The sequence below is a fragment of the Lissotriton vulgaris genome, unplaced genomic scaffold (assembly GCF_964263255.1).
Source record: "Lissotriton vulgaris unplaced genomic scaffold, aLisVul1.2 SCAFFOLD_1442, whole genome shotgun sequence".
Taxonomy (NCBI): Eukaryota; Metazoa; Chordata; class Amphibia; order Caudata; family Salamandridae; genus Lissotriton; species Lissotriton vulgaris.
The window spans coordinates 471,844-485,892 of record NW_028248104.1 but is presented as its reverse complement, the minus strand read 5'-3'; the positions used below and the strand labels follow the sequence as shown (position 1 = coordinate 485,892).

Here is a 14,049-nt window from a genome sequence, read left to right as displayed (position 1 = left end):
AGGATGTGAGTTCTTTAAATTAAGTCATATAACTGCAGCTGCAGACATATGTTCTTGCATTGGTGCAGATTTACAATTTTCAGGAATTTTTCAAGACTTTACATAACTTGCCTGAAAACCATCCAACTTTTGTGAATACCATTTTGGCAAAAAACAAATGTATACATTTGCTGACAGACTGCAAAATCACTTTCCCTTTTTTCCCCAACCCTGGAAAATGTTTCACTCCTGTCCTTGCGAGAATTAAATTACCAACTTTTTCCAGTGTGGAAGGAGACTGGACAGCAGTTGGTGAGCACCCTTAAACATTGTATTGACTAAAGAGGACATTCCAACCATAGAACCCTACTTCCAAGCCCCTGTATGTGAATTGCAAAAGGTTGGCAAAACCAGAGCATTGCTAGAATCCAATCCTTGACATAATATGAGCCATGGTAGATCCATAGAGGTTGTTATCCAAGCTAATAAGTTCACTGCCCTAACTTGTCACCAAAAGAGAATTTTTGTTTCACATGGCAGGCAGTCCCTTGGACAAGTAGATACTTTATAGAATTCCACAGCTCTGTGGGTCTTTTGCTGCTCACTGAGCCAGGACAAAGCAAAGCCAATTCCAGAAGGCCAGTCTGTGGCTGGTCACTGGACAATAAGAGAAAACTGCAGACCTGCAAACAGAGAGACTACTGTATGCATATAGGTATGAATGGCTATTTAAGCATGTAAAGCATAAACCAAACTAGATGGTAACAGATCCCTGATAACTGATGAAAGCCTGGAGGTATGCCATTTACTATGCATCAGTGCTTCCTTTTTGGAAGGTCTATCAAGTTATCCAAAATGGAGGGCCTTCGCATCCTTTCTGAAGTGCACAAGGAAAGCGGGTGTTCTGAAGTTGATGGGGCATCGTTTCTGGCCAGACTTCTCCTGTTGGTTTTCTCTTTTTGCAGTTTTTTAAAGTCTTGGCTACTAGTTTGGCGCTGCTCAGTTGAGGTGGTTTATTTCAAGGGCTCTGAATTGTAGCATAGCACAGTAGTGCTATTCACCAGTTACAGTAACAAACATAGCAAAGGAATACACAGGTGCACTTCTCTTTCCATATCTTTTGGCAGATAGTAAATATCTGCAGTCAAGCATTTTAAAGAGGGAACCGGTGTTCAGTACAGTGTGAACAGTGCTCTTGTAAATAAAAGGTTCTGTAAAGATGTCCCAAGGAGAAGTCCAGATAACATTATGAATACTGGCGTCAGATTAGATCATGGTTTCCGCAAACAATACTTCTGTTTTTCTAACAATAATCAGGAAAACGTGCATACAGATGAGGTGCACCTATGTTCTTAATGCTTTCAGATAAAAAAAATGCTTCTGTATGTAAAGTTCACTCTAGCCAAACTACAGAAGCTCTCCATACAATTAAATGCAGCACATGATTCTAAAGCACTTTACCACATGGTCAGATTCAAAGTTGTCATAAACAAACAGAGGTGTTCCAAAACATGTAGCATCATCATGGAGTTACTTACCAAGCAGTGCTGCAAACACACATGATCATTGGACTCCTGAGCTATTCGGATTGCTTCCTGCAGAGCGAGCTCAGCTTGGTGACTAAAGAGGAAACCAAAGAAAATCCTGATCACTTTAAGCCCAGATTAAGAACACTGAAACATTTTGACATGGTGCATTCAGAACACTGACCGAAAAAGAAAGGCGAGTCAATCTGAATTCTACAACAGGAAAGGGCAAGTTATTCAACAAGAAAGGGCATATTGCTAGATAGGAAGTGAAACACTGGTGTTTGCTGCCTCTGTCTACGACTGGACAAGATTCTCCGTTCAAAATTATAACTTTGCCTAGCCTAATATATGCAATTCAAAACATACTGTAATGCATTCCTGAAAGATTTTTTTAAAAAACAGGTGGGAGGGCTCCGAACAGTGTTGTGAAATTGAGTAGTAACCTGCATAGCATTGAAGACCCTATACAGACCCAGATATACGGTAGGCATAGCCTTGCCAAACATTAGTTGTTACTATTGAGCCTCCAGCTGGCTGTAATCACTGTGCAGGTCTTGCAACAAATGATGTCCTGGAGCGGAGGCTCAACACACACATGAAAGTCGCAAACATATATATGACCTACTTGTACAGAGATTAAAACCCTCTGGGAAGCTACAAAAGTGGTCTGTAAAATATGGCAAATAGTTACAGTAGCATGGTAGGCAGAAAGGTAATGACCCCGTTATGGGTGGGAGACTTGCTAGGGTATGTCACAGATTGAAGGGATTTGAAAACTGTAATCCCATAGGAATAACCAGATTGGTAGATATCCTGGGGACAGAAGCGATACAAGAATACTCCCAACTGAAGAAAAAAATGTAACCTTCACTAGACTCAATAGTTTGTATGTCTTCAGCACGGACATGCGATGGGTACTAACAAGACAAGTTTAAAACAATGGCCCATAGGTTCCTTTGAAGGTGCCGAATTGTCAATCATTTTTGTAAGGACAACCTTTAAAGTTCTAAGCAGGGAACATTGGAACTTTTATACAAAACTCCTGATATTTATCAAGGGAAAAACACAACTGATTTGCTCCTCTCCTTTCTCGGTGCCAATTGGAAAAGAAACACCTTGTAACACCTATTTCCGAAAACATCACACAAGTGACAGGGCCTTTTGGTGCGTGACCCCAGTTTGGAACTGTTTACCCAAAGTGAATTGCTTCACTGTAAACCACTTTTGTAAAGGCAAACTCTGAAAGATGTTGCTTTTCTCTCCGGCTATTCAAGTGAAATGTTTGGCACTTTGGTTTTTGCTGTACCTTGTTTGAGCTGTTTGCACCACAAAACACTTTGTTTTGTGGTGCTAACTAGCGCATAATAAAAAATAAATCAATTTGAGAGATAGGTTGTGTGTGAGGAGGATAGAGGGTCTTACTAACTTGCTTTTTCTGTTTGATGTATGATGTATGGTTGAACAAGGAGTGGGCGGTATGTTTGGTCGGGTGTCTCTGGTTGGCCACCAAGGGCAGGATCTATATTTGGGTGGTACATGAAAATCATCACTCCAAATACGTGATAGTATTCACCAGTTGAATTTCCTCCACAATACTATTACTATGATAAACTACATCTCATATATTGGGTGTCCTCCAGAAATTAGAGGATTTCCAGGTCTGACTGAACTCTAAAATTAGACTCTCTGCTTTTGTTGAGTGTGGGCCTATATGGGTGTGTTCTGCTCTGATCTATATTTTCTCTTGACTCTATGATGGATTGTTACCTGAAAAGGGGAATTTACAAGTAATAGAACTGCTTGCTATACCTGCCCACCGGGAACTGGTGGTAAAAGCACACAAACTACCACAAGGATGCATGTTGCGGTTCACACAAAAATAAATAAATAACATTGCTTTTTAAGTTATTGTTTGAGCCATCGGGAAGATGCACAGCACATAAAACTCAGTGGAGGTCATAATCACAGAACAGACATCTCAGATCTGGTCTACATATTCCAGTTCAAACGTAAACAGAAGCCACAGTTCAAGGGTTCTGAGTCAAGTCATTTTTGTGCCCATCCTAATATTTTCTGTGGTTGCATTAATGTCCATGCATCAGTGGCTCAAGAATTGTCAGCCATCGGTTTTGAATGAAGACATCCTTCAGCTTATGGCTACTTATGTACATTTCCTTGTGTACGGGCCATCTTATATCAAGTCTTACCAAACTCTCTATATACTTACTAGTGGCCAAATCGACAGTGCAAGGCAGCCAGATTGAGAGCGGCGTATCTCAAACTTCGTCCTGAGCCTTCATCCCCGTTGCTTTTGTTTTCAGCTCCAGTAAGAATTAGACGATCAAAATAATGTAGAAGGCTGTGCGTCGAGCTGAACACATCTTGCACTCGAAGGCTATTTAAATAACTTAGATAATGCTGGTAGGAGAAAGACAAATGAAACCTTAAAATTAAACAACTGAATAGAGCAGTGTTTCTCTAACATTTTAGAAACAGGACCCACTTTTTAGAACGATAAACGCTTGTGATCCACCAACCTTTATTGGACTTGAGGCTGCAATTATTTAATAAAACTAAAGCATTGTGAGGTGGCGCACTGTCATTTACAGACTGCACACTTTCAACTGAAATGGCCACTAAATTTGCACATACATACTGAGAAAACAATATTGCCCACAAATTATAATGTGTGGAAATTAGGTTTCAGTGAATATTTATAATTTGTGCACCATTAAGCAAAGTGCCTTGAAAATAAAAAAGTGCTTCATTTTTGATTTTGTTACTGCTGAATGTGTACAGTTTATTTTCATGAATGGGTGAAGATGCCTTCAAGGGAATTTATTTTGTGCGTACTTAATTATTTAGACTAATTTTAGGAAGGATCGATTAGTGATCCTTATTAAGAATCAAACACTGTGGAGTTTCAATTCAGTTTAAACAATTTGTTTCAACAAGACACAACATACAAAAAACAACACAAGGTGTATTAGAAAAATATAATTTTATCCAAAAGTTTTTTTAAAGAAATCACTTCATATACAGATAAGTGAACAAACAGAAAATTAGGACTGTGGGTACACACATAAGTAAATTAATACGTGACTCAACAGAACCTAAAAACACCTATCCCAAATCACACTGAATAAAACAAGACAGGGATAAGATGAAATGTCGACGTTTCGGTTTCCTATGAATTAATTGCGGAAACCATCTTCAGGACTGAAGTCAATTGGGGTCTGTATAGAGAAAATTGCAATCTGACTTCCTAACGCTGCCCGACTATGATTGCTTGAGGGCTGCCACGGTCTATTTTCAAGGTGGAACCGCTTCTATTTGGTATGTTAGTTGACGTCTTGACTTTGAAAACAAGTTTGTGGGCTTCACTGTATTGATGCTGGCTTTTATTTAAAAGGAGGGAGGTTTCTGGCCACACCTGTTGATAAGCGGTATGTTGAATGAAGTTGTAGCTTAGACGCGGTGAACAAAAACTAATACCGGTACATAGAGAAGTTTTGCCACACGTGGAGGATTCAGGTACAGTTGTGCAATCAACCATACCGCGATAATCTAATAAAAAATAATGGAGGTAAATTGCAGCGTGGCAAATAATTAGTTCAAGGTGACTTATCGCTGTTCGGCGGTATATAAAGCAGTGTGTACAGCTCCAAGCCTCGCCGCAAGTAGAAAGTGAATTTCACAGAAAGTATTCTAGTAACCATGCGGTCGTGGTCTAGTCAGGACAGCAGTGGCCGAGTGCTGCGCAGCATGTAGTCAGTTCATTTTCAGGCATTTATATTTTGCTCTGTGGTACAAAAAACATGACATCCTACAGCTACGGTACTGGTCGGCAATATGGTATATTAGGTCAAATGCTACCTAAAAATAGCACTTTCATGTATTCCTTTTTAGCTAGGCGTCGCTTCGCCTTCTTTATGAATCCTGAATCATGTTTAAAAACCATATTTATTTTTGTGGTATTTTTACTGAATCTCTTTCATCCCTTTATAATATTATGGATCTTAAAAAGGAAGAAAAAAATGCACTTTTTGCATTGCAGGACCGAAACTTTCTTCACAACTAAGTTTTACCTTTAAATCGGGTTGCACAATGAAATTGCATGTTTTATTATGCTGTTTTTAATGCTGTTTTTTATATTGGTAATATTGTACCTTTTATGGTTTAACCGAAATAAAGGATTTCTACAAGACATCCTACATCATTTCCTTTCACACACCTGTACACCAACAAGATTGTCACATATTTCCCTTTACTTTCTCAGACTGCAAAGTAAGAGGTGTTTGTCAACACCATTACCCATGTTAATAAGAGCAGAAATGTGTCAGAAGACTTAGACGGACATTTGACGTCTGTCTTTGAAGAGCAACAAATGTGACAAGATAAATACAGAATTTAAAGGCATCTTTATGTACTGCGTGAACTTTCGCCACCCACCTAAAATTAACACTCAACCCACAGTTTGGGAAACACTGCTTTAGAGGATGACAGACCTACACCAGAAATTCTGCACATTCTAAATAGGGCAGACAGGATATGTATCAGTTTTCGACAGATGTCCAGCATCCACTAAACTGGAAAGAATCCCCTATTTTCCGATGAATACTCTGAAGGAATATAGCAGTAATAACCCTTTAAGCCAAAGAACCCTTTCAAGAGTGGACCTGCCGACAACTACCACATGGAGATCAAAAGCACAAGTTACTTATTTTCAGTAATGCTCGTTCTGGTGAACACCACCTAACCACAGATTCCTCACCTTTAGAATATCCCTAGGCGCTAGATTGGTTCCAGAAGATTTTAAACAGCAATACTTCTGAGCACCAGTAGGTGGCGCCACTGGGTACCATGTTGGCTTCGTTCTGCCCTGGAAGCGACAAGAAAGCTACAAATAAGCGCCACCCATGAGTGCCTGTGTCATTTCAGGGTGGAGATTCCTAAATTGGGACATTTTTAGATTGGAAAAGAGGCCATTCTATTGTACATGGAGTGGCATGGCCTTGAGGAATCTCTGGTAGACACTGTGTGTCTAACTGCAAAGAGTGTTACCATAGGTTACCAGCTTGTTTTTCTGTTGGATACTTCTAACTGTAGATTCCTTACCTGGGTCTGCGGAATGGCTCAGATTAAAAGGTTCTGCAGGAATGAATTAGAGAACTGCTAATCCAGTCAGACTCAGTGGTAAAAAGGCAGTAGTGCCTCATGAATGTATGTACGGATGCTCAAATCGCAGCCTGACCGGTGCATAGTGGTAGCAGCGTTTGCCAGGGTGCATTAGGCCCTTGAACCCTCTGGAGGTTGCTTATTGGCCAGCGCATATCAGATCTTAATGCAGAGGACCATCCACCACAACTGAGTCTATTTCTGCACTGCCTTGAATTTCTTTGCCCAGAGAACCCCACAAAGAGTTAATTGTCTACCTGATGGTCCTTGGTCGATGTAAAAGATCCATACAATGGAGGCTCTCCTCCTCTTTCGAGGGATGAGATGAAGGTAAGAACATTTGGACCGTTTGGGTCAACCGACACGAAAACCACTCACTACCTTCGGTATAAAGGACGCACTGGTCCTCAACACCACTTTATCTGGAAAAAAGGTGGTGCAAGGCAGCTGAACTGAGAGAGGTTGAAGTTCACTCATGCGAGCTGAAGGTACAGCAACGATGCGGTCTTCAAAAACAGTCTTCTAAATTGGAAAACTTAGCAGACAGCTGTGCATTGATGCACATGAGGAAAGGGAGAGTCAAATTTAGACCCCACTCTGGTTCACAAACAGTTTTGAAGAAAGCAAATGAGTAAATATTTTAGAAAATCACAACATAACGATTGATTTGAACATGGACCATTGGTCAGGAAAATGTAAAAAGGGCCAAAGGGGCAGACAGAAAACCTTTAAAGGTGCCCACTACAAGTCCTTGCTAAGCCAGAGATAATATCAAACACAGCCACCTGCCTTCGGTCAATATTGAAGGGTAGAGGTGCAGAGGTGCAGATTGCGCTTGTGTAAGCGCGTAGGCCCACGCTCTGCTTGCTGCAACATGAGAGCCTCATGAAGCAGTAGCCTTACTGAAGGATGTATGCTCATGTCCAGAAGTGCCGGTACCATACTCTCCTTGCCCAATCCGGAGCCACTAGATGACTTGGGCACGGTCATTCCTGAATTTCTACAGAACTCGTAGCAGAAGAGGCAATGGCAGGAAAAAGTACATGCGCCCTGTGCTGCTTATGCCACATGGTACAGTCGACAAACTGGATCCAGGATGCCAAGAGGCCCAGATGTCTCAAGGACACTCTCACCAAGACCAGGCTGAAGCATCGGGATCATAGCCTGAATGTCCTGGATTCGTTGTGTTGGAGGGAAGGCAGAAAAAACAGCACTGTATCCAGGAAGGCTTCACTTTGAGGGAGCCTCTGCAAAGGAGTCAGTTGTGACTTCAGCACGTTAATAGCAAACTCCCAAGGAGGTTTGCCATCATATCGAGGTGGTCTACAACGGACTGCGGTGACGTTTGCCTACAACTGACAGATATTAAGATACCGGAATTCTAAGTTTCCTGCGATCCGAACAAGTTCTGAACATAACCTTCACCATTACCTTCTTGAACATCTGCCAGGCTCTGGTGAAGTCGAAGGAGAGCAAAGCAAAGTGGAAAAGCTGCTGACCCACCATGAATCGCTACTAGCATCTGTGGGACTGAAGCATGGGTACATGAAAGTAAGCGTCCTGCAAGTCCAAAGCCACCATCCAGGTGCCTCGATTCAGGGCATACAGAACTTGGGCCAGTGTGAATATCTTGATTATGTCCTTCTGCAAGAAAGCATTCCAAGGAAGAAATCTAAGGGACGAAGGCCTCCATCCAATACGGCAAGAGGTAATAGCAAGAGTAACACCAAATTCCTTTTTCCACAGCCGAGACTCCACCAGCAGCACCTTTGGCCAAAAGGAGCCTTAACTTTTTGGAGCAAGATACCCAAGTGCTCCTCCGAAACATGTTCGGATATGGGCGGGAGGTGTGGCAGGTCTAAAATAAATTAGACAAAAAGAGAGTTTTCCCTAACAAACCCAGAAAGGACTGGGAAATATTACAACAAAAAAAGGGGGTGGTTCCTTTCTGTGATGCCTAAATGAAAGCGTAATATACTTTGTGGAATAAGACACCAAAAACTTTTCTGTCCTCAGTTGTATATATACTAAAGTATCCCAAAATTATATTCAAAAGGCATAATCTTCATTAAAATCAAATTTATTAAAAGAAACAAACTTGGTCAAATAGCATGGTATAGGCAAAAGTTTTGCATATAAACAATGTTCACAAACACATTACAATATGATTCAACACAATTACACATAAAAATAGTTAAAAGTAGCCAATATTGTCGACGCGTTTCGGTGTTTTAGATCGATGGCACACCTTCCTCAGGACTACAATAAAATTCTTCAATCTAAAAAGTATATGGACAGTAGATTAGTATACATTCAGTGAGGGATTTAAATTTCATTACAGAAAGTTTTTATAAATCTAATGGTGTCTAGATTGCATTTAACAAATTCCTTACATATTTCGCAGTAATCAATTTGCGTTGCCAGTCTTAATCCTGGGGATAGAGTAACCTTATCCACGATTGCGGTTCTTTATGTTTCCTTGAGAGACCTGTGTACACATAATAACATTCGGTATACGTTTTGTTTATAAATTATATATGGCCACCCAACTACTACTGAGCTGCTAGCAAGGCATGCAGGTCTCATGCTTACTTTGTAATTATAATGGTTCTGCATATAGGTCAGGAGACTCAGATTGTTGTCAGCTCGGTGGGTTTAGAGGCGTCTTTCCACTCCCCGCCCTTGCTTTAGCGTAGTTGAAAAGGAGTGCTTCTTTTTTTTAAATTGAAGACAGTTCTTTTATCTGAATAAACAATAGATGATGTATACAGGTATTAGAAATCATTGTATTCCACTAGGGCAAGATTAAAAACTCTTAAATATTTACAGTGCAGAGGAGCTCAAAAAGGAGCAATCCTTTTATAGCAAAACATAGCTTTATGGTGGAGACCAGGTATAGATTTGGTCAATGGGACAGACATACGTAGTTACTTGAAACTGCATTAGGGTAGGGACTCAGGATGTTATGTGAACCCATGTAGGGCTTTACCGGGTTGATCTTGTTATCACGATGTGGACAAACATCTATTAGTTACCCATAGCGAGCGCCCGCCCAGTCGTCCCGTATGTCTTACCTCCGTTATCGGAGCTGCGTGCCGCCTGCCTGGTCACCCGATCTCCAGCGTCAGTTAGTGAGCTGGAGCATCGCGGGTCTTTTTATGTGTTTGGGGAGTGTTGTTTAATCACATAATTGTCTCCACCTGCGCCGGGATTGCTTAGATCTGCAGAAACTACAGCCGCCATTTTAGTAGTTTTTAGTAGACCCGTCGCGCATAATAGTGCATACAGATGAAGACGGACCACATACTTATGGTGGTGTAGCCCCACTTGTGGATCACTGGATCACAGAGAGACACAAAGAGGATGAACTAAAATGGTGCATAGTAGAAAAAATAAAAACTTCAATTAGAGGAGGGAACTTGGACGTAAAGCGCAAACAGAGGGAACAATTCTTCATGTCCAAATTCCGTACTTATACCCATGGTCTTAACAGCAGAGAAGAATGGGAAAGACTGGTCAGATAATACCCAACTACAATTAAATCTTCTCTTTCTGTACCTATGCTCCGTGAAATGATGCCTGTTATGATTTTGTAAAAACATCACATCTATTGTTAAAACAAGTAAAATTATAAGAAATAACATTTATATATTGAAGTAAATATACTTGTTCGCATGAATTGATGGATTTTGCAATGTATGCATATGCAAATGTGAATATATATATATATATATGCTAGAGGGCCAGGGCTAAGCCTAAAATTTGACCACTGCAGTACTCTAGAAATTCAATAGTGACTAATACAGAAAAAATGAATTCCACTGTGGTCATATGATTACATGATAATGTAAAAGGACGCTCTGTTGTGATAACCCTGAGCATTCTCTTAGCGACATAACTCCCTAAGTAAAAGAATTTTTGTTTTATACTTTTAATTGGCCCATACAAGCTGTCCCTTCATTATTACATTTATAATTCTCTTTATGCTCTGAGTTCCACGACATGAGCGCTCCTTATGTATTACTGTATGTATAGAGATGAAAAAAATATTATGTATTGAAATCATCAGTGGTACGACTCATCTTCTTATGAATTCGTGGTAGGCACCATGGAATGACTGAAGAGCAGGGTTTTGCACATTAATTTGTAGAAGCCCCTTATACAATGCTCTAGTTAGACTGAAGCGATGTAGAGATATAAAAAACTACCAAAATGGCGCCACAACCGATCAGTCGAAAAATGATAATATCTTTCGATAACAAAAATAACTTAATTTAGTGTTCGGTTGCAACATACTTGTCTTCGCTATAATTTTATAAAAACAAGCCCTTATCTCAAAGTAATGCGTGGCTTTTTTCTTTTGTTATTGACGCTACATCACCATAAGTGTGTGGTCCGTCTTCATCTGTATGCACTATTATGCGCGACGGGTCTACTAAAAACTACTAAAATGGCGGCCATAGTTTCTGCAGATCTAAGCAATCCCGGCGCAGGTGGAGACAATTATGTGATTAAACAACACTCCCCAAACACATAAAAAGACCCGCGATGCTCCAGCTCACTAACTGACGCTGGAGATCGGGTGACCAGGCAGGCGGCACGCAGCTCCGATACCAGAGGTAAGACACACGGGACGACTGGGCGGGTGCTCGCTATGGGTAACTAATAGACGTTTGTCCACATCGTGATAACAAGATCAACCCGGTAAAGCCCTACATGGGTTCACTTAACATCCTGAGTCCCTACACTAATGCAGTTTCAAGTAACTACGTATGTCTGTCCCATTGACCAAATCTATACCTGGTCTCCACCATAAAGCTATGTTTTGCTATAAAAGGATTGCTCCTTTTTGAGCTCCTCTGCACTGTAAATATTTAAGAGTTTTTAATCTTGCCCTAGTGGAATACAATGATTTCTAATACCTGTATACATCATCTATTGTTTATTCAGATAAAAGAACTGTCTTCAATTTTAAAAAAAGAAGCACTCCTTTTCAACTACGCTAAAGCAAGGGCGGGGAGTGGAAAGACGCCTCTAAACCCACCGAGCTGACAACAATCTGAGTCTCCTGACCTATATGCAGAACCATTATAATTACAAAGTAAGCATGAGACCTGCATGCCTTGCTAGCAGCTCAGTAGTAGTTGGGTGGCCATATATAATTTATAAACAAAACGTATACCGAATGTTATTATGTGTACACAGGTCTCTCAAGGAAACATAAAGAACCGCAATCGTGGATAAGGTTACTCTATCCCCAGGATTAAGACTGGCAACGCAAATTGATTACTGCGAAATATATAAGGAATTTGTTAAATGCAATCTAGACACCATTAGATTTATAAAAACTTTCTGTAATGAAATTTAAATCCCTCACTGAATGTATACTAATCTACTGTCCATATACTTTTTAGATTGAAGAATTTTATTGTAGTCCTGAGGAAGGTGTGCCATCGATCTAAAACACCGAAACGCGTCGACAATATTGGCTACTTTTAACTATTTTTATGTGTAATTGTGTTGAATCATATTGTAATGTGTTTGTGAACATTGTTTATATGCAAAACTTTTGCCTATACCATGCTATTTGACCAAGTTTGTTTCTTTTAATAAATTTGATTTTAATGAAGATTATGCCTTTTGAATATAATTTTGGGATACTTTATTATATATACAACTGAGGACAGAAAAGTTTTTGGTGTCTTATTCCACAAAGTATATTACGCTTTCATTTAGGCACCACAGAAAGGAACCACCCGCTTTTTTTGTAGGTCTAAAATAAATGACAGGGTATAGCCTCATTGAACGATCTGAATGATGCACCTGTCTGATGTTATATTTTAACACCATTGGAGAAAATGCCTGATCCTGCTTCCATCAGTCTGGCATGTGTCACAAAGGGCAAAATAAAGCTGCTTGGAGGCCGATTCTACATGGACGGAAGTGTAGGCATATACTGTCCTTGATGGCTTTGGTGTTCTGTGCTTGATTCCAGACCCCAATCCCGAAGGAGTGGGGTGCCTACTGCAGTGTGGTGGGCCTGGTCAGTGCTGGTATGCCAACCCTCTGTAATAGCCACAAAAGAGGTGAAACTGTTGAAGGTACCGTCTTACGGGGATGGAAAGGCCCAAGGAACAGGATTTGGCCCAGCTGTCTCTAAAGCCTTCAATGCTTAATCGGATTCACTAAAACGCAGAGTTCCAGCGATTCATGTACATTAAAGAGGCTTGCACGTACACCAAGAATCCCATGGACCTCATACGAGCCTGCCACCAAAGCACCATGCTGCTGACATCTACGCAGCGCAAGCAAACTTTAGTGCCCAGCCCACAAGTTAATATTTTGAAACAGCCTGACCATCCTGGACAGTTTGACCCAGGTAGGCCTAAATTCTTCAGGGACTGCCAGCGTTACAGTCTTAGGTGGTTACACTACAGGAAACTGATTTTACCCAAGCACAGCCTTGAACTCCGCATGAAGTGACTGACTGGTAGCTGGGGATGCATAATGTCCAACAGGGCTCTGTACTGGTAACTTTCTGCAGTTTTATAAAATGCTTGATTCAATCTTTTCCACTGTCCTAAACAAAATACTGAGAACAGCTGGGGAGCCAGTACCGAATTGCTTATTAGCAGATGAATCAATTTTCTTACAATCACACAAAGCCTTCTAAATCTAAAGGTGCCTACTGCAAGACCTTGCTGGACCAGAGATAACACAAACAATAAGACATTTGAAGGTTTGGCCCACAGCAGGTCAGTATTGCTGGTGCCAAACTAGGTTACAAACTTGTCCCAGTAACCCGCGAAGACAGAAATTGTAGAAAGACCCAGACACCAGGGACTATACCTTCTACTCTAACCCTCACAACTCTTACACCAGGATAGATTACATTCTCATCTCCGGCGCCCACACATGTTTAATTGAACATACCGAAATAGCCAGAAGGCTAGTGTCCGACCACTAGTGTATTAGCCTAAAACTGCAAGGGTGCCATAACGAAGCCGTTCCTAAAAGGTGGCGCTTCAACAATGTACTCTCCGATCCCGCAGATAAAAAGAAGATTGAGGATGTTATACTGGAATACCTTAAACACAATGATAACCCTCAAACAAGCACCAATACACTTTGGGATGCGCTGAAAGATACCATTAGAGGTACGATAATAGAAATAAAGACAAAAATCAACAAAAGAACAATCTTGAAGATAAACCAACTTGAACAAGAGATCAAAAGCTTAAAGCTCTCCCACGTGTCGACCTTACATGACAATAAGATCCTCATGTCACTAACACAAAAGGAATACGCGTACAATAAAATATTAAGTAAGTGGGCAGGGTTATGGATTAATAAATATAAAGCC

At 40.6% G+C, this 14,049-nt stretch overlaps 1 protein-coding gene across 1 annotated transcript in view; it reads right to left on the bottom strand.

Moving 5' to 3' along the window:
* The window catches only part of ANAPC5 (anaphase promoting complex subunit 5), a 152,410-nt gene that overhangs the window by 66,424 nt on the left and 71,937 nt on the right, over positions 1-14,049 (bottom strand). Inside the window, exons 7-8 of the mRNA XM_086949880.1 lie at positions 3,736-3,926; positions 1,518-1,599 (exon numbers count right to left, since the gene is read on the bottom strand). Coding sequence (XP_086806006.1) covers positions 1,518-1,599; positions 3,736-3,926 — 273 coding nt within the window. The remainder of the gene's footprint in view (positions 1-1,517; positions 1,600-3,735; positions 3,927-14,049) is intronic.